Source organism: Tauraco erythrolophus, chromosome 2, assembly GCF_009769465.1.
Source record: "Tauraco erythrolophus isolate bTauEry1 chromosome 2, bTauEry1.pri, whole genome shotgun sequence".
Taxonomy (NCBI): Eukaryota; Metazoa; Chordata; class Aves; order Musophagiformes; family Musophagidae; genus Tauraco; species Tauraco erythrolophus.
This window is the reverse complement of record NC_141466.1, coordinates 50,277,101-50,297,638: the sequence shown is the minus strand read 5'-3', so window position 1 is coordinate 50,297,638 and position 20,538 is coordinate 50,277,101. Positions and strand designations below refer to the sequence as shown.

Genomic DNA, 20,538 nt, shown 5'->3' with positions numbered 1-20,538 from the left:
GAAGCATCTGTTGGATACCTTTTCAAGTTATAAGCTGATGGAGCCCGTGGTATAGGTAGAGTTACTAATGGCTGTACTGGTGGTAGAGTAACATAACAGCAATGAGAGTAAGTAATTGTGGCAAGAATAAATCCTAGACTAGATTTCAGCAGCCCCTGAGCTCCTTAACCCAACAAAAGTTAATGAGAGTTTTCTATATATTGCAGGTGTTCACATAACTTAAATGTTATCATGAAAGTGGTAGACTTCATATTAAAATAGATAGGAAATGCTCACTAGCTTATTTTACAGAAAGCACTTTTTGAATCTTTCTTTTTTTAATGACTTCAGACTTCTTCTGCTTTTCGTCTAAATTTATCCTTAGCAAGATTAGATCAGTTTTGTCTCATGCTTTCCTGTTCTTTAGCTAAAATACTTTTCTGTCTTATTCCTTTGCCTGGTAGTAGTAACCTCTTTCATCTGAGATTTATTCTGTGAAGCGCATTTTCATTTCTCCTTGAAAACAGACTTTCCATTCCTGGTCATCCTGCTCCTGTCCAATTTTAAACATTGGTGATGAGGGTTGTCAACAGCACTTCAGTTGAGGCCTTGTGCAATAGTAGTATTTTGTATGTTTCCATATGAGATACCTCTTTGTCTCATATAATTTTATTATTTTAACCATTTTGTCTAACCAGTGCATAGAAGATTTTCTCCATGCAACGCTGAAAAAAAAAATTTCAATAAGTATTTCATAAAACATTCCCATAAGAAACTGGCAGACACTCTATAGAATTAATTTCAGTTTACTTTTTTAAATTTATTTCTTTATTTTGAGGCTGTAGGTTGTTTTCCAAACTAGGGTAAAAGCTAAGACTTATATCGAGCTCGTGTGCCAATAACACATTAGCAGAACTTTTGAATCTGACAGTACAGGGCTTTGAGATGCAAAATGCAGAGGCAGTGTACTCAGGTTGAGATGTTAACTCAGTATGTGTAGAGGAAACATGGAGAAGCTGTCAACATAATAAAAGATCCTCAAATCATTCCTAAGTCATCAGTTTGACCTGAATGGAACAGTGCTCAGTTCTTGTTACTGTACTGTACTTTTCAGAATATGAAGATTATCTTAATGTTGCATCTCAGCTTTTGCAGTATGATTTCAGCACAGTCATTATTTTCATTAATGTAGTCTTGAACATAATAAAGCCCTTGACATTGATATGGTTTATTTGACCATTTCAGTTTGAATGAAAATTTAAATGTTTTTCGAAAAGGCAGAAAAATCAAAAAAGTAATCATCAAAAGTACTGTTACAAAATTGACTCTTGCAAGCAGGAGGTGGGTTTTTTATATCCTAAATATCAAATACATCCACAGATGCTTGACAAAAAAGGCACTACTTTAATGCAAAAGCTGAGTGTGCCGAAACAAAGATAGAAAGCGTTCCATCAGCAGATGAAGATGATGAGCCAGCATGTTCCCTACTAGGCCAGAAACTCAAAAACAGTGAAATATGTTTCATACTGAATAAGCTTAATTTGCACAGTAGCTTAAACTTTAAATATAGTCTGGTCTGTTTCAACCACCAGTGAAACCACTGGTTGTTTGCTAGACGTGACACTGTTGGTGACATGGAAGCTCCTTTGAAACAATCTATTTCCAGCTTATGTGGAAGAGGTCAAAAATACTTTAGCCTTTTTCTGGGATACGTGAGTCTTTTATAATAGTAGCTCCATTCCATGCATACAGGTTTGCAGTTGATGATGAATGTCTTATCTTTTGAGACTCGAGCAAAATTGTGTACCTCATACGGAACCTCTGTGGCTAACTTAGCTTTGTGCTGTCTTTAACAGCAAGTATTAAACATGGAATAAGTTTTTTTCAGCCATCATTTCTTTGTTAATGAAGAACCTAGCTATTAAGTTACTCTGGAAATCAACTGGAGGGCTTTGTAACACTGGAAACCTGGACAAAGTACCTAGTTTAAGTAATAGATAATGTCTAGCTCTACAACTAATTCAGAAAAGAGAGTTTACTGAGACAGTTCCCATGGAAGTAGAAGAGAGCTTAACACTTGGTTTTGCACTCCTTTCCGGGACTGAGGTGTACGTTTAGTACCAAGAAGTATTAAAGAGTGTAGTTCCTGGAATGATTCAGGCCTTCCTTGATAGTATCCAAGCTACCCTGAGCATTTTGAAATTGCCTTAAATCTACAGCTTCTGTAACAAAAGAGACATTGAAGAAGGAATTGTTTTCAGATTTCAGTGTGGAATTTAAATGCTTTGAGAATCTTAAGAAGCTTTTTTTTTTTAAAGTAGAGAAAGACAAAGGTTTTGTTTACCTAGCCAAACCAAGCCATAGTTAGTGGCAAAACTACAGCTAAGGCAAGAGATTATTTGTTCTGAGCATGATGTGCTGAATATCATGTCTCCTGACCTTTGATGGGATGAGCATTATTGGAGATTAATTGGATCAATGATGGCATATGACATACTTCAACTATCTGTACAGAAAGATTTATGCTTATATCTGATTATAGCAGATTAGTACCTGTAGATATAAAATGTCAAATCTACCGTGCATATTTAGACTTTCTCAGACATCTGTTCAGTGAGATCTGAGGTGGTTGTTTTGTGTATGCTGAGGGTTTTTTGAGGTGAGTCTACATTTAAAAGACAAGTTAAAAAAGCCATTAAGGAAATTAGTAGTTTATTGTGGATAGGACATTTGAGATTTCACTTGTGAGACAGAAGAAACACTTGGTTTGTAATTTCTCCAGAAACAACTAGAAGGAAATTTATAAGTAGGTATATGTCCATTCTGCTCTAGAAGCTGAGATAAAACCCGTTCTTCTTAGGTTAAAGTCTGAAAGGTGTGATCTAAGAATATGGAAAATGAGGTATATTAGGTTGAAAAATTCAACCTGTAATACTGGTGTGATTTAAGAACTGAAATTATTTTCATGACTTCTAGTATTTAGGATACAATTGGGCTGCTGTTTTTCTTTCTGAATGAGAGTTGACATAGACTTTTTCTAAGTAGGCATTAGCACATGTAATATTTTGTTACCATAGAGGACCTGAAAAGTTAATTTCTTCAGAGTCCCCATGCGTAACATACTACAGTGTGCTTCTGCTTTAATCCCTTTTCCCATCCCCAAATGGCTGATGTTTTGTCTTGTCTTGAGAGAAGAAAGCCATGACATCTTTTAGTTTACTGCCCTCTTTTTTTCTGTGTAATAACTCATATGGCGCTTCCTTTCATTCTTTCTCTGACTTTCCTTACTTCACTTCCATATTAAGTCTTTAAACACAGACCAGTTGTCACTTTCCAAAGGCGCTGCTGCATTAGGCCTGACGCCAGGTATAGTGAATGATAAAGCCTGAGAACGGATATTGCCCAATAAGTGCCCAGTAAGTGAATCTTAGCATTGCAAGGTGTTTCGTTTCTGCTTATCATGACATTGTAACCTAGGTGATTCAGTAATCTGACTTAACTTCTGTGCAACCTAGCTGTGAACATGAACTCTACATCACCTTTGTGGGTCTGAGCTCCGACTTCAAGCCAAAGTTCAGCCTCAAAATTCAAGTATCATCAAAGCATGGACTGTTAATTGCATTAAACTTCTACATCCATAAAATATTATGAAGTTTAAGTATCCAGTGAACTCTACCTAACGAGATCTTAATCTCCACAATGCCAGTTTTCCAAAAGTTACATGGAATAAGATACTGTGTCTGTCATGTTTTTATTATTGCATGGGGTCATAAAGTGGATATTTTGAGGCAGTGTTTTTTCACTATTTTATAACATCACTGTGGAAATTTTTTTTTGTTTACATTCTAGCAAGTAAATGAGCCAGTCCTTTTTAATAAAGGAATTACATAGTATATGCAAGAGGTTTTTAAATTTGAGGAAATATTCAAACTAGTAGTCACATCCATTTCAAGCCATATATTTTTTATTTCAATAACAGAATATTGTTTTCTGTTGCAGTTTTCATCATTTTGATGGCTTTCTAAACTCTGAGTGGAACACTTAGTCATAACAAGATTTTTTTGTTGTATGTGTGCATGAAATGAGTAATAAATATACAATTACGTACTTTTGTACCTTTATTTCTTTACATCCTAAAGTATCTTTTTCTGTGTTTTCAGAGGTATTCTGTGCATTTTTAACTGTTATCATAACATAAATGAAATAGTTTCCATTGTTTTGTTTCTAAGGAGACAAGTTTAGTTGCATACATGCATGCTTTTAGACAACTGAACTATTGCTAAGATTGTTTTTCAGAACATCAACAAAGTATATCTTCAATTGTTTCTTTGTTCTAACTCATTAGAGTGTGACTCAGAATTATTATGATCAAAACCACTTTTAATTCACATATCTTCAATTTAAAACTAATATTCGTTCTTGTTTTAAAACTCTTACTTAAAAGCAATTATGAAATGTAGTAGTGATGTAAGGCATGAGATCCTTAAAATTAAAGGACTGAACAGCTTGCAGGAAACTGGCATGTAGGAATAATTAGTGGTTTCCTCAAAAATCCAGCACTAAGCCTTATATCTTTCTTCCACACACTCCCTTTCAGTTCCCTTCCAATGCTTCTTTGAGTATCCTTGACACAATTCACTTAGGAAATCAAATCTCTGTAGGGCATAACTTTATGTTCAGAAGTTATTTTCAAAACTGCTGGTTTACATAACAGTTCAGAAATAGATGTAAAATATAATGGAAACCAAGAGGGTAAGTTTAGGTGTAGTAAAAGGTAGATATGCCCCAGTATGGCTGATCATACATAACCAAGAGATCGTGTTTTCCTCGTTCTTGAAAAAGGTGCTGTATCACTGAGACTATTAGTAGTTTCAGCTTCGTAATTGTTTGGAGAAAGAGAGCTGAAGAATTAGCATTGTATCAGACAACATGCCATCCAATTTCTCTCTCCATATTGGTGGCCCAGCACACAACTAGTGCTTTGACTTCAACTGATTAACACTGTTCTTAACTGTTTTCTAAATTAATATCAACAGGTCAGTTTAAGGCCTGATTCCTTAGTCTCTATGAAATAGTTGCACCATTTAATTCATGTTCTCGTGTTTATTCTTATGGTCAGGGAACAGATAAAGGCACTAATCACAAAGACATCTTCATTTTTCCTCCTATCTTTGCATCCCTGTAGTCTTCTGTTTGCTAGCTTCCTTTTTTTTGTCTTCGGTAACCTTGGAAGAGGTTCCATTATTCTACGCAGAGACTTCTCTCTTTTCAAAACCTACAAATATTAAACTAGTTTATAGAACCAATGACTTTTTGTTGGATTAATGATCATCAAACTAATGAGTAACATCTGTATTCAATATTGTTTTACATTGAATTCTAATATGGCTCTGGGTTTAGAGTTCCGGGATTTGGAATACATCCATTCATATTCAAAAATCTATATATCTCTATATTGAAACTTCTTTAAATTATGTGCACATCCTCTTTATATTGATTTCTCTCCAACTTCGTTGTTAGTTTTTGTAACTTCGTTATAATTTTTTTAAATTCATTTGACCCCTTAGCTCTGCGTTGTCTAGCTTTATCACCTATTCTGCAGCTTTGATTCAGCTCAGCCTTTGGCTAAAAGAGCAGCTCCACTGCCTCACTAATACCTCTCCCTTTCTTGTACCTTAGCTTTCTGTGACTTCCAGTTCCTCCAGTGTTCTCTGCTCTCCTTCCCCTTCCTTTTTTTCCATTGCTAATTTCTTCATTCATGGCTATCTCCTCATCAAAAAATCTATTCTCCTATGCTGATTCATCCCAAATATTTGTTATTTTTATATTCACATTCAGAAATAAATCCATGATCTCCACAAAATGAGTTCTCAGTTCCTGCAGTTCTGCCACCCTTCTATTTAAACAGCTCTACGCTTAATATTAGAGTGTGGGAAGTAATTTACCTAGAGGTCTCTTACCTAACGGTAATATTCTGTTTACTCATTTTTGAGAAAAATTAGGTTAAATTGAATAAATGTGGAGAAGAATAAGTACAATGAGTGGAGCAAGGAGTCACTGATATGAGGTGACTAAGTTATTTTTCATGTAACGATCTGAAGGTTTGAAAAAAAAAAAAAAGATTTTGACTATAAAAGCATAAGGAAGGTAAGTGCCAAGAAGGATTTCGGCCAAAATGTCGACAAACAAAAAAAATAGATATAAGCTAGTAGTGTATCACTTGAAGCTGGACATTAATAAAGCTAACTTACCAACTGAGAGAGTACATCTCTGAAATAGCCTCCCCAGACGACTAATGGGGGCAAAAAGAGGAGTGGCCAAAAAGGTGATTTAATGTCTGTTAACACACCAGATTCTGACCTAAATCTCAGAGAATGTGCTTTAATTAGTTACATGCTCCCAGTCTCACCTGTATGGAGGTCTTACATTACTAGACCATTCTTCAGACACTAGGCAATGTCTGTCCCCTCTTACCAGTTCATACTGGGTGTCTTTCCAGAGAATAGTGATACAGATGTGATAGTTCTACTCATCCTCAGTTTATATCTTCTCTAAACTTTATAGCTTTTGCAGATGTGGAAGATTCTCATTGTTTTATCCCCTCTCTCTCTGTTTGTCCCAGGTATTCATCCTACCTTGTCACTTCTTTTTGACTCTTAAACTCTGAATCTCATCCAGCGATATCTCTTCCCAGTGTTAGCATCTCATCCTCTTTCATCTTATAAAGCCCGTAGTTGATCATATTGCTATTACTTCATCTTCTTGTATCTTGTTTTGGAGTTCTTCAGTACTATGCTGGACTCTCTCTAAAGCAGTTTTTGTTGCACTCAGTTCAAGCCATTGGCTCTAGCTATGCTGATAAATTGAACATTGCCAGGGAATATGCTTGGGCACTGAAACTTGATGGTTTGTTCCATTAGCAGGTTTCTGGGATGATTTTGATCTAGGAAAGGTAGTGGGCTGTCTTTAGTAGTTCAGAAGTTAGCATGTGCCAGAGACCGTCCCCGGTATTCAATATGAATGAAGCTACTCTGGTTTGGAGACCTGGAGTTTAACAGCCTGGACAGGGCCAGACTAACGGTTGGCCTTGGTACTGCTTCATTCACTGATGTAACTGTTACTGCGAAGTCTCTGGTGACGTCTTTATAACCACATGCTCGAAATCGCATTCCATCCTCCCTTAGCCTGATGGATAGATTAATTGTCATCATCTTTTTCTTTGGTAATACTGTGCTCTCTCTGTTCTATTGCTCAGCTATGTCTGTAATTGCCTTTACATCTATATTTCCAGTGTGTCACTGAGAAAGCATCCTTATCAGCCCTCTATTTTTCTGTTAAGATTTCCCAGCTAGCTATCCTTTCTCACTTTTTATTTGCTAGATAACATGTTCTGCAGACAACTCATAACTACCTTTGTTCCAGATCCATCTCTTCCTGCCTTACTCTGGTACTCCTTTGTTAACTAATTATGAATTCAAGCTAAAAATGATCAAACAGAATCTGAAACAGCCTGTTGCTGACCACTGCAGAGCACATGTGATCTTCAAGATTAATTTCTTTAGAAGTTCTCACTTTCTGAGCAATGAGTCCTATAGATTGTTCTCTGAATACCATTTCAAAGATGCAACCTTTTCTTTCTGTCTCCACTTGTGTCCAGGCTTTTGTCCTGTTATGTTTCAATTGTTGCAACATCCTTCTCTCTGACCTTTGCAAATTCAATATTCCTTTACTTTCGTCTTGATTTGGTTCTTGCTTCAAAGTTAATTTCCTGCCCTATCACTTTGCCAGTCTTTTACGTTCCTCCACTGACTCTCAGGTTAAGTATGTCTTCGAGCTCAAACAGAACCAAAAGCACTCCTGCCAGATCCAGCTTTCGTCCCATTCTTGTGAGTATTACAGATTGAACTTAGTGGTCCACCTGCCTGCTTCAAAGTTAAACTTAAGCTATTTCTTTGCCTGCCTTTAGGCATCATCATGACCCAATGCTGCTGCATTCCTCAAGTCAAAATTTTAGGTCTTCAGTTGCTACTGTCGTGAGCCCTAGCACTAATTCAGAAGATGTCCCTGTCATTAGTAGTTATGCTGATGCCTTCAGAATTTACTATGAGCTATTTCCTTTGCCCACCCCTTGCCTTTCATGTTCTAATGCACAGTGTGCTGGATCCAGCAGAAAATGTGTATCTCTGGTGCTTGCAGTTCCTACACAAGATATAGCTCAATAAGCCTGAGGTCTGAAAATATGAAGGAGGAGGGGCAGCAGCAATCACTGTAAGAACTGGACTGGTTCAAACCTCTATTAACAGTTAGTGCAGAAGCTGAATAACTGTTGCTGACTGAACTCAAATTCTAGTTCTGCCCGCAAAGCTGACTTTGACTGTAATGTGGTAACTCATATCCACCTCAAAACGAACCATAAGGAATTTGTTGCTCTTATTCTATCCTTCACCTGTCCTGCGAGAATCCAGTGTTATCTTTTAGTTTCCAGATCTAGCTGTATCAGTTGCTGAGCACAGCAAATCCAGAAATATCCGTTAGTTGTTTACTCTTGCCATTTAATGCCTCATCTTATTTCTGATATTACTTGTCCACCACTGAGTCTTTCTCTTCAGCTCCTTACTTTATTAAACTCTGATCCTGGTCTTAACCCTAAAAGTAGTCCAGTCGCTCCGTCAGTCCTAGGCTAAACCGATTTGTTTTTGCAAAAAAGAACAGACATCCTAGCTTCTCATGGGACTGCTAGTGAGCTTAGCTTTTTATTACATATTTGAATTCCTGCTCTCGGCCTAACTTTGTCATCACAACGCGTACTTGCCCTCCTTACTAGACCAGCAGTTAAATAAGTTCTTTCATTATAATTATTAGTTAAAGCTTAGCAATGGCCATGAGCCATTCAGCCTGAGCCCTAATCTTTGCTGTGGGAGAAGATGCTTTTGCAAGAACTGTCGCAGGGAAAGACTGCTCAAGCTTCTTGTAGCTTAAACCAAAATCAGGATCAGACTGCTTTATTAATTCGCTAATGACAGATAATTAGCTAGTAATCTGTGAAGTATACATTCAGGATCAGTATTGGCATTACAGCAAATAAATCACAACATTAGACAACTACAAAAAGCTAACAAACACCGAAGGTTTCTAAATGCAACCTTCAAAGTTTCAACTGCACTTCCAGGCATGCGTGCATATCAAGTTATGTGTACAAAGCTTTACATTCATGCACATCCCCTCTCACAGGTAGTATGGGTTATGAGCATAATCTATCCTGACAGTGCAGATTCTCCTACTTGCACAAACCTTTTGCTGGACATGTGGGTGCCGCAGCTTTATGTGTGCTTGTGCAGCTACCTACAACCCACTGATCCATATACTGGCAAGAAAGCCTCACCACGAGATCGCGTACATCCCTACTATGAGAGATGTGAGTCCCTGCTAGGTGCTGGCACTCCCCTCGCTGGGCACAGGCTTAGTCACAGTTGCCAGATGTGGCATTTGATGCTGGCAAAGTGACTTCCATTTGTATCAAATTGGGGTTTGATTACTACTGTTCCAGTCCAAACTCTCTCTTCCCCAGTTACAAATTTTCATGCTGCTTTTATACTTCAGGATAACTTGTTTCAAAAGTCTCTTTGAAGTTTTTAAACAAATCACAGAATGGTTGATGTTGGAAGGGACCTCTGGGGATATCTGGTCCAACCCCCATGCTTAAGCAGGGACACTGAGAGCCAGTTGCCCAGGACTGTGTCCAGACAGCTTTTGAATACCTCCAAGGATGGAAACTCCACTACCTCTCTGGGCAACCTATTGCAGTGCTCAGTTATCCTAGCAGTAAAAAATAATTCCTGATGTTCAGAGAGAACCTCCTGTGTTTCAGTTTGTGCCCATTGCCTCTGGTCCTGTCACTGGGCACCACTGAAAAAAGCCTGAGTCCATCCTCTTTCCACCTTTTCTTCAGGTATTTATAGGCATTGATGAGCCTTTTCTTCCCTAGACTGAACAGTCCCAGCTCGCTCAGCCTTTCCTCAAAGGAGAGATACTTCAATCCCTTCATCATCCACATGACCCTTTGCTGGACTCTCTCCAGCATGTCCATGTCTCCTTTGCACTGAGGAGCTCAGGACTGGACCCAGCACTTCAGTTGTGATTTCATCAGTGCTGCGTAAAGGGGAAGGATCACCTCCCTTGACCTGCTGGCAGTACTTTGCCTGATACAGCCCAGGATACTGTTTGCCACCTTTGCTGCAATGGCATGTTGCTGCCTCATGTGAATCTGTTGAATTAAGCTAATGGTCGTCTTCCTCTTCAATGTGTCCAGTTGAGGCCTGATAATAGTCTTCCTTTTTAACATGATAATTTGGGGAAAACATCCTTCAGACAGTTTGGTATAATCAATATACGTATACACACAGAGAAATATTTACAATCACAATCTTATCTTAGTAGGTGGTGTTGTCCAGACCATTTGCTAAGGGTGGTCATTAAAATCTCCTATAAACTCTTCAGTGTTGCTGTCACCAACTATAATTTTGTACTTAGAGATTTGTAGGACCCAGTAATTAACCAAGTTCTTCAGCCTACTTTGGATTCTTTCCTAAACTCTGATTATAAATTCAATACTAATCCTTTCCAAACAAAATCCCAGTGTCCCCATAATGGGTAAAGAACTAAGATTTCTGTCTTTTTAGTGTTAGTTACAGCTCTCATCCTGAACCTCTAAGTAATACCCGAGGCTTTCAATGCCTCCTGTACACTGTACTAGTGACAGTACACCTTTATGATACTTGATATATTTGTTTTTAAAAGCATAGATGTTTGCATCCGCCTAGATCCATTAGTTGTTTTCCGTTGTTTGGTCTGTGTGTTGGTTTTCTCTTACTTCTGCTGCACAAACAGGGTTCATGTGGTTGCTTAGTCTTCTAGGTCTCCGTTTAACCGATGAGAATTACAGCTTTTCTGTAAGCTGACACTTTTTGGTGGAGCTTTTATGCCAGCACTATACAACTTCTGTCATCTCTGATGCTGGAAACTCATCTGACTTTTAACATTTTGTATGACAATTCCAGTCACTTCTCTCTACTTCTTTACAAAATACAGAAAAGGTAGAAGTTAGTGCATTGAGTATGTTGCTCATTCAGATTGATTTTTAAGTAACAGAAACTATAGCCATATATTCTAAAGGTTACACAAAAAAAAATTGAGTAAGATCAGCTTGCTCAAAGCCTCATCCAAACTGGCCTTGAACACTTCGAGCGATGGGGCATCCACAACTTCTCTTGGCAGCCTGTTCCAGTGTTTCACTACCCTCACTGTAAAAATTTCTTGAAGGTTCTTGCATCCCAACAGAAGCAACGTTAAAACATTCAGTTCCCAAAGGAACCAGACTCACAGCCCATTTACCAAAGTAGAGATTTATAAGAAAGTACATAATATACGGACAGTCAACAACAGGATTACCCTGTCAATCATCAGCACCCTTGATCAGATGGCTCATTGGCAGTGACAACTGAGTCACAGGGCTCCTTTTTTGCAAGCTCTTGAATATGTTTTAGATGAACCCAAACCCAGCAGTAATAGTTTGTGTTAGTTCACTTGTAGTTTCTATCTTATAGGTGCACACGTGACCCACAAAATCATGCTAGCACTCTAATTGCTGACAATTAGAAAATTTTGCAAAGCGAGTGTTTAGCAATCTCACCGATAACCTCAAGCACATGAAACTTATTTCAGTTTTATTGCAGTGTCAATGGCCAAAAGCAGCACTTTACAGTTTTTATATAATTCCTCTGCAAGTTCTTCAGCATCAGACAATCCATGGCTGGGGGATTTATACATCTGTGCCAGTAAAATTAAATTTGGGACCCACAGCTGGACTGTACTATTCTGTCTTCCAACTCAGATTTAGTTTTTGAAAGCGTAATAGGCTGAACCCAAAATGATGTAAAATGCCTGTTCTTCTATAAAAACTGGTCTTAGAATCAGCCTATGGTTTTACTAATATTTTATAGATGCATGTTAAGAGTTTGAAACTAGTGGCTACATCTACTAGTAAATTAAACAGTGTGAAGGCATGGTCCCAAGCACTATAACTCAGTTACCTATTTGGTTGTGTTGTTAGAAAGTTTCTTGGCATTATTCTCACTTAGCACTTTCCCAGATAATGCGTAGATGTGGTTTAGGAGTTACTCCAGTATAGAAACCAGCAGGCAATTTGGATATGGCGCTTCTCCCTGGATGGTGAGTGTTTACTAGTATATGTGTGGCCAGTCTATGCCAGTTGGCGTCAAGGTCAAAGACAGACTCTGGCTCTCTTCAGCCAATTGGTAGAAACGTAGCCAGTGTGTCTATAGCAACTTTCTAGAGAATGCTTTCATTCTGTGGTAAATGCACGGTAATTAAAGATAATTTTATCACTCTCTTATTCACTCTGGGGCTGGTACTGCAGTGTGCCCAAGAAGCCATAAATTCACTCTAGTTTACACCTCATCAAGTCCTCAGTCCGTAGCAGAAGTCCTTAGCAAGAAGTATAGTATGTATGTAGTATAGAAGTATAGTATTTTTATCCATCTTTACATACATTATAGTATGTAAAGATGGATAAAAATGGAAGGCTATTGTGGTGAGAGCAGTTTGTTATTCAGCATACGCCATACCCATGCATGCTAGAGCATTGAATATGTATGCTGGCTGCTGCACTAATTGATCCTCAGCCAAAGTTTCTACAGTTCTGTTTTGACCACTGTGTTTGTAGAGGTGTGCTGTGTGTATTCAGATACCATTAATTAAGGATTTTCCACAATGTAATTTGTTTTTATTCCAGTGTGCGTACTCATAAATCTCAATGATTTCAGTGTCATACGCTGTATGTAGCACTGTAGCACCATCTTGTGTGAGCTGCAAATGTGGTTTCAATATATGCATTCAGCAATCTTCGTGTTGATTATAACAATTTTATTTAAAACTCTTGTAAAACTAAAATCAGTAAACAAGAACATGAAGTAGGTCCTCCTTATAATATATACAGTAGATTTCATAACAGTGCATTCATTTAAGATGCCTATTTGTTAGGATGATCCATATAAATACGTGGCATGAGATGTTGCAATCTGGAGGCAATAAATACGCATTTTATCTGTTTTATGCTACCAAAATATAGAAGTAAAGCACAGAGATGACAATCTTTGGGAGAAATAAAATGAAACTATAGTATAGGAAAGAGCTGCTAGGGAAAATTAAGTAGGAATTTTTATGAGATAGCTGACAGGAATAAAGCTGGAAAATGCTTTTAAATGATAGCAGGTAGCAAATGGGGCAAGGACTCAGAAATCAATGTTCATAATCAGCTGTAGTGCTTTGAGGTTTCTGCATGTTTGGAAAGATACACATACGCGGTCAATAAGTGGGAAGGGAAGCACATAAAACAATCATCTTGTTCATATGACAGAGCAAGCAATGATTGGAGGCACAATCGTTGTGCATCGAATGCACTCCTACACTTTAAGATCTCACGTGCACACTTCTTTTGTTCCACCTTTTCATGCTTTAATTTGTATCTAGTTTCCCCTCATTTTTTTTCCTACTTTTACTGAGCCAATTTCACTCTACTCAGTAGTTTGTGTAAGAGGAATTATAGTCTTACTCTTAATGCGAGTTCCACCATGGAGGAGGTAACTACTGCTTGCTGCCATTGCTGTTAAGTCCAGCATATGAAAGTGGTGGTGACAGTTCTTCTGTTGAATGTAATGAAAAGAAACTCTCTCAGTCACTTTTAGCACGTTCAGTCTTTTGTTTTATGACGTCAATTATCTAATTTTCCAACTATATTAACATGGTTTGTGCAGTTACAAATATGTCGTAACTCTAATTCGCCTTGAGTGATTATCCATTTGAACATTTAGGTGATGGAAGCACATGTGGTTAAGAACTCAAACTATAAGAATTTGTAGCCTTCGTTGTAACGTAAAATGCACTTTTACCCGTGTGTGTTGCCTGAATGTGGCACAAGGGTAAAACACGCCCTGTCTTCCTTTTTATATGTGACTTGAGTCATAACTGTTTTCATGCCTTAGCACCTAAAGAGTCCTGAGCCTCAATATTTTCTTACTGTTCTTCAGTTAAAACTAGGAGTGGAAAGTCTAAGTGTCTTTTACTTTTATGAGGTTTGCCACGATTTCCTCAATCAAAATATCTAGCTTCAAACCACAGTTTGCATGGGAACACATCATATCATCCTGACGGCATCATATGCTTGAATTCTTGGAGGAAGGTCATGTAATTGCTGAATACTCAGTCTGTCAGGGTTTCAAGTGTGAAAGTAAAAAAGGTATTTAGAAAAGCTCTATTGCTGCCTTTTTTTTTTTGTAGGAGTAACTGTTGGAGATAAGGACCTGATAAACATGGGTATTGTCTTCTGGTTTTGTTTTCACATCAAAAGAAATAGTGGTGTGTGACTTTAGATCATGAATACAGATATCAAGAGAGAGAGACTGTGTGATCAGGGAAGACGACGTTTGACATCTCTGCAACCAACGCTCTCCCAGCACATGGCCAAAAAATTTTGTGTTAAGCTTTGATGATTGCTACAAACATAGATCATGAAGGGAAGGAACTAGCCTGTGAAATGAACATATATATTGACAGATACTGGGGAAAAAAAAATCTGTACTTTTTATGTATACATTTGTAGTTCATTATTCTTCTCTGTCCTGTTTTGGCCACAGTTTGTATTTGGGAGGTTTGAGGGCAAAAGGATTTTTCCTCTTTCTTTTGAAGTGATGAAAGCAACTAGAAAAAAAGTTCTGTGGCTATCAGTTGTTGACGACAGACTATTAAAAGCTGTGTTGGTGCTTCTCTCACCATCCTTTCTAGCTCTGTACTTGCAATGTGTAGACTAAGAGGGCTTGGGTTTCCCCTTTTGCAACACCTACCGTTCTGGCAGCAAGCATGTGCAGCTAGTGCTTAAAGCTTTTAATCTTGCATGACTGAGCATTTTTGCAGCCATCATGTTCATATGAGCAACGCATCCTGAAATCTCTCCACCTGACTGTGTAAACATCTTCATTATTTCCTCTTAACTAGTCTTCCATTGCACCTTCCATTTTTCACTTTTAGGTGCATTCATGCGAGAGATTCAAGTGTTTTCTAAATCAACATTAAGCATGTAACTACCTTGTATAGTTCAGACAGTTAAAGGAATTGAGAGCAAACCTAATTATTAGCAAATCAAAGATATTTACTAAGATTGAAAGTTCAATATAACAAACATTGAGATATGGGCCAAAAAAGTGTCAATAGGAGAGGAGGCGGGATAATGGTATCCAAGACTTTGGGTGTTTTTAACTTTAGATGATAAGACTCATGGTACGATTCCAACCCCAGTTAAGGACTGAAATAGTTATGTAGGAGCCCGGTGGAAAAAAGAATAGAAGCCATTTGTAGATGTGGTCTAAAATACCACTATGCGAGCCCCGTCACTTCCAGGACGTCAAACCATAATCACTTCCTTCTGCTGGTGCGTTTTGTGTGTTTTGCTCAATGTGCAAGATACACCAAAATCCTACATGCTTCAAACCCTATGGAAATAGAAGGGAAATGCTGTGGATATTCTGTATTTGACCATCCTATATTCTGAATATTGTTAAAAATCAAAATCTTTGCTGTAAGTTTTGTAATTTCTATGAAGAAACTGTCACAGAGAATACATACCGAAACTAAAACCTGAAAGTCGTTCTGTTCAGCAATCTTTCAGGAAGTACTCTCACTTTCTTCAAGGCAACGCTTTTGGTCCCGCTGTCCCTGTTTGACTGTATGAGGCAGATAGAAAAAATTGCTGATCTTTATTTTTTTGTAGAATACTACTTTATTAAATAGACTGTGCTGGTAGACTATAATACAAATTTCACTTACCTAAGAATGTAGTGGAAATTAAGGGGTTTTTTATCAGGGGTTTATATGCTCAGGTGAATTATTTTGATCTTTCTCACTGTTTTCTACTGTCATTTAAGTATATTGTATTTAAGGACTTACCGTATGTACAGTTTAATAATTTTCTTTTTATTTAATTTCTTTTGCTTCAGGTAACTCTTGGAGCAACCCAGTGGAAGTGACGGCACTTTATTCATTCGAAGGACAACAGCCAGGTGACTTGACTTTCAAAGCTGGAGACAAAATCACAGTCACAACCAAAACAGATTCCCAGTTTGATTGGTGGGAAGGAAGAATAGGAGGAAGAACTGGCATATTTCCAGCCAATTATGTTGCCATAAGTAACAACTGAATTTGTATAGAAGAAAACGTTGAAGCAGTAATATATTTACACTGAAAAATACATTTTAACTTTTAAGATTTTATTAAAATTATATTCTTGATCAACATTATTCTAACATTAAATTGAAATGCATTAAATGACCTTAGCTTTCCCCTAAACTTACTTCTTAAATAAACAGTAGGTGAAAGTCTTAAGACTTAAGAAGTTTTATCTTTGAGCAAGTTACTGTGTAAAAAGTACTCCAATTTGTGTCTAGTTTCAATTCTGTCTTGCTATATGGATTTATGTTTTACATGAGGGGAAAAATTTCAAACAATTCAAAACTAGACATGCTGAAAAAATGCTGATTTCTATTAAATTATAACTTATGGTTTCTTTCTATAATAAATGATCTCAAATTTGCTTCAAACCATCTCTGAGTTGGAGTTCTTTACTTTTACTAAACACAGATATTTTTTCACAGGTATGGCAGCAGGAATTACCTTTATATTTGGTTTAAAAAATCACTTTGTTAATTGCAGTTTTTTGTAGAAACTACTTTAGGCCTGATCCCAAATATTTGTCCTTGGTAGGCATTCAGAGACCTTTTTTTTGAAACAATTCTGTAACAGTTAAGCAGTTCAGCTTCTCTGATAGCTTGCCTTGTATTGCCATCATCTTTGAAGAATTTAAGCACTTCTGAAAGTTTGTTTAATAAAATGCATGAGTACTTTCTCCCAGAAAATGTATAGACTTATGATGTTCCTTGATTCCTGTAGAAACTTGTTCCAGTAGGAACTTGTTCCACAGATGGAAAGCAAGATAGAGATATCTCAGCCTGATTCACAAGTAAGCTTGCACAACTCTTCCTGCTTCTTCCCATTTAAGATTTTTTTAATGTTTAATCTACAAGGAAAGAGCAACATAGAGTAAATTATAAAGTAAATTATTAACAGTAAGATAGGGAAGATATTTCTGTAGGGTATATGTAGTAGCAATGTGTAGCACTATCATTCTCAGATTTCAACTTAATTTTGAGTATTTTTGTAGATCAACTTCCTTATACAGATGCAGATATTGACTTGAAAGTTGATGTGACAAATCAGAGCAGAGGTGAGAATGAGACTTGGAGTTCTTGAGAGCCAGTTTAGTTTCCTTCTCGTTGCTGGATATGCTGAATTTGCCTCTTACATGCAGTTAATGCCAAGAGGATAATTATGCTTCTTCAGTCTCAGATTTTCCCCACTTGAAAATGTATTTTGTTAAGTCCTTGTTTCTTTTAAGAGTGCCATGAGTATCAGATGGAAAATTAGTACATGTGATCTTTCCAGCAACCAAATTGCAGTTGGTCTGCTGTTATGATCTACTAATCTCTCAGGTGCTGTTAGCTTTAAGTTATCCCATCTGAATGGCAAGGTTAAGCCTAGTATAGAGGAAAACTTATCATTATTAGAAAATCATTCCGCTCCACTCATTGGCAAAAGTTTCTGCATTTCTTTCAGACTGGGCCACACATTTTTGATAAACAAGCTCAAAATGAGACAGAAGAGACTGAAACTATAGTCACATGTGTTTGCTACTTTTCAATGAAAACCCTTCATACTCTTTGCCATGCTCACAGACAAGGCAGATGTGTTCTGTCTTCAGACGGTTACCACCACCAAATGGATCCATACTGCTTGTGGGTATTTTTTCAGAAAGTATTTTCCGAACAGTTGGAAAGAGTTATATAACCTTACATAGCTGCAGCGGAAGTGTTAATATATGCCTTTAGAAGGACTGTTGTAGCATCTGCCAGTTCGAGGTGAGAAAATTCTGTGTTTACCTGTCTTTCATAGACTGCATCTATTGCTTATTAAGCAAGAGAACACTAGATCATCCAGTATCAAGACTCTGTGAACGGGATTAATAATAATATCATAGGCCCAGAAGCCAGATATGCCACATATTTGGAAAGAATCACTCCTGCATTTATGATACGCTGTTGCTGCACTTCAGTTGTGCAGTACAGGCTGAAGCATCCACTGGAAGATTTGTGCTGTAGTGCTTCATTAGTCATTTCCAGAATGCTGGCTGCTTTTTCAGCCAACGTACTTGCCTTTATGTAGAGTTGTTAAAGCTTCTTAACTCATGTCAAGTGTCTTCTTCCATGAAACTGTCAGAATTTATGAACTTGCACAGTGAAATCTTTTTGTTGTTTATGTAAATTGAGTTTCTTGGATTGCCTTAGCTGAGTTCAGAGGAAAATGCGAGTCGTCTAATTTAAGTGTTCATGAAAGCCTGTAGACTCTGCAGTTTAGGACTGATTAATTACTAAATCCAAGCTGCATTTTGAAGGGGAAATAGTAAATGGGAAGCATATCTCAGACCTGGAACATTTCTTTCTTCATCTAAATATAAAATAGGAAAGAGAAGATTCAGTGCATAGCCTAATGCAAGAAAAGTCATTGGTTGTCACAAACAAACCTTCTTGAAGCACTGCAGAGCTCTGCTGCCTGATTCTACGTGCTTTTGACATAGGCTGGATCAACCTATGTCAGTGGGCTTAAACTAATTCCACAAGTGTTTTTACAGTAAAAACACTTTACAGTAAAAGGCAGACTGCATGATTCGGTAAACTAAGAGATCTGTAAGGAACAGGTAGTTATACAGCAGGTTCTCTGCAGTAGGTCTGGGAACAAAAACCTAGAGATACACAGAGACACCCAAGAGACACTCTTGTTTTCATACGAGAGGTTTTCCATGAAAGAAAGTCCATGTATATGTTCCTTGGCTACAGGATGCCTGACCCAGATCCAGAAGAAAGAGAAGATACTGAAGAAGGTGACGTCTCTAGCAGAAAGTATTAAATGTGTTTGTAGACCAGTTGTGAGGTGCCTGGCGTCCAGTTTTTAGTGGGAGTTGGGAGGATAGATGACTGTAGGACCAAATCAGTAGGTATCCATACTACAAGAGAAAAAATGAATTATGGACCCATGGAGTTCCCTCAAGGGGATACTTAATAGAAGGTACAGAGATTACAGCCAAAGTACTTCTGCTGTCGTGTTGAGCATGTTCAGTTCATCATCTTGCTCTTATAAGCAGTTACCTTCAGCATATAAACCAACTATATTTATTGCTGAAGTGCAGTTAATCAGACAGTAGTAATTTCTCTATATATAATACAGGTACTTTCCATATTTATTTTGTGACTGTATTTAATATATATGGCAGCCCGATTTCCTGTCAGTCTTCATAGGCTTTATTTTGAGCAAGGTAATTCCCAAAGGGTAATAGGACTGTATGCTCTGTGTTCAACATCAGCAGGTAACTTAATCATAACTGATCTTAACATTAAATGTTTCACCATCCTAGAGTTGAAGTAGAATTCTTTCTTGGAGGAAATCTTATGGCTTACCATTATTATTATAGGCTTCAAATTTTGAATGTCATAGTGCCCAGAAATAATTTTTTCCGTTGTACCGCTAAGCGTTTTTCTTAGGATATGATTACCAATGCATCACTGGATTGGCGGATCAGTATTGCAAGGCGCACTGCAAAGAATCTTCCTTCTGATGTGTCTAGCTGGTGCGTATTCACTACCACATGTACAGATATTGAAGGAAGGTTTGCAAGAGTTTTCACCAACGAGTGTTTTATAAAAGATGAAATAATTTCTCTACTACAAGCATTTAATTACGTCTTCCCTGCTATCTGTGTCTGTTCATCCTTTCAGAAACTGAGATGCTTGCATGGATGTCACAGTTGAAGGACAAAAAGAATGAAAACTTAGTTTTTTCTCACCCTCAGCATGAGTTTGGGTCTTGCTTGGTTTCTAGTGGACTCAAAGGTATTCCTTGTAATAGTTTAGAGGACTAAACAAGTTTTTTTGAGGTAAATCCAAAATGATTAAAACCTTACCATCTATATCCATTTGTGATAGCTTTCATTACTTACAACCGGAGAAAGACAAAGGGAAGAGAGTTCATGAGAGTTGTAGAACACTGGAACAGGTTGCCCAGAGAGGTGGTGGGTGCTCCATCCCTGGAGACGTTCAAGGCCAGGTTGGGCGAGGCCCTGAGCAACCTGCTCTAGTTGGAGATATCCCTGTACCTTGCAGGGGGGTTGGACTAGATGACCTTTGAAGGTCCCTTCCAGCCCTAACCATTCTATGATTCTATGATTCTACCATGGGAAGAAGGTAGTCTTTTTCCTCTTTTAATGGTTTCCATAGTCTCCCTAAGCTGTATTTTTGCCCTACCCATATATTCAAACCCGAGTTTGAATTAGTTCCTAAGCTTCCTCTATCACCCATAGGAAGGCACTTCTGGGGCCTTAGACAT

General features: G+C 37.7%; 1 protein-coding gene across 1 annotated transcript in view; it reads left to right on the top strand.

Moving 5' to 3' along the window:
• The window catches only part of SH3YL1 (SH3 and SYLF domain containing 1), a 49,905-nt gene extending 33,659 nt beyond the window's left edge, over positions 1-16,246 (top strand). The window contains exon 11 of the mRNA XM_086625367.1: positions 16,047-16,246. Coding sequence (XP_086481493.1) covers positions 16,047-16,246 — 200 coding nt within the window. The remainder of the gene's footprint in view (positions 1-16,046) is intronic.
• The last annotated feature ends 4,292 nt before the right edge of the window (positions 16,247-20,538 follow it).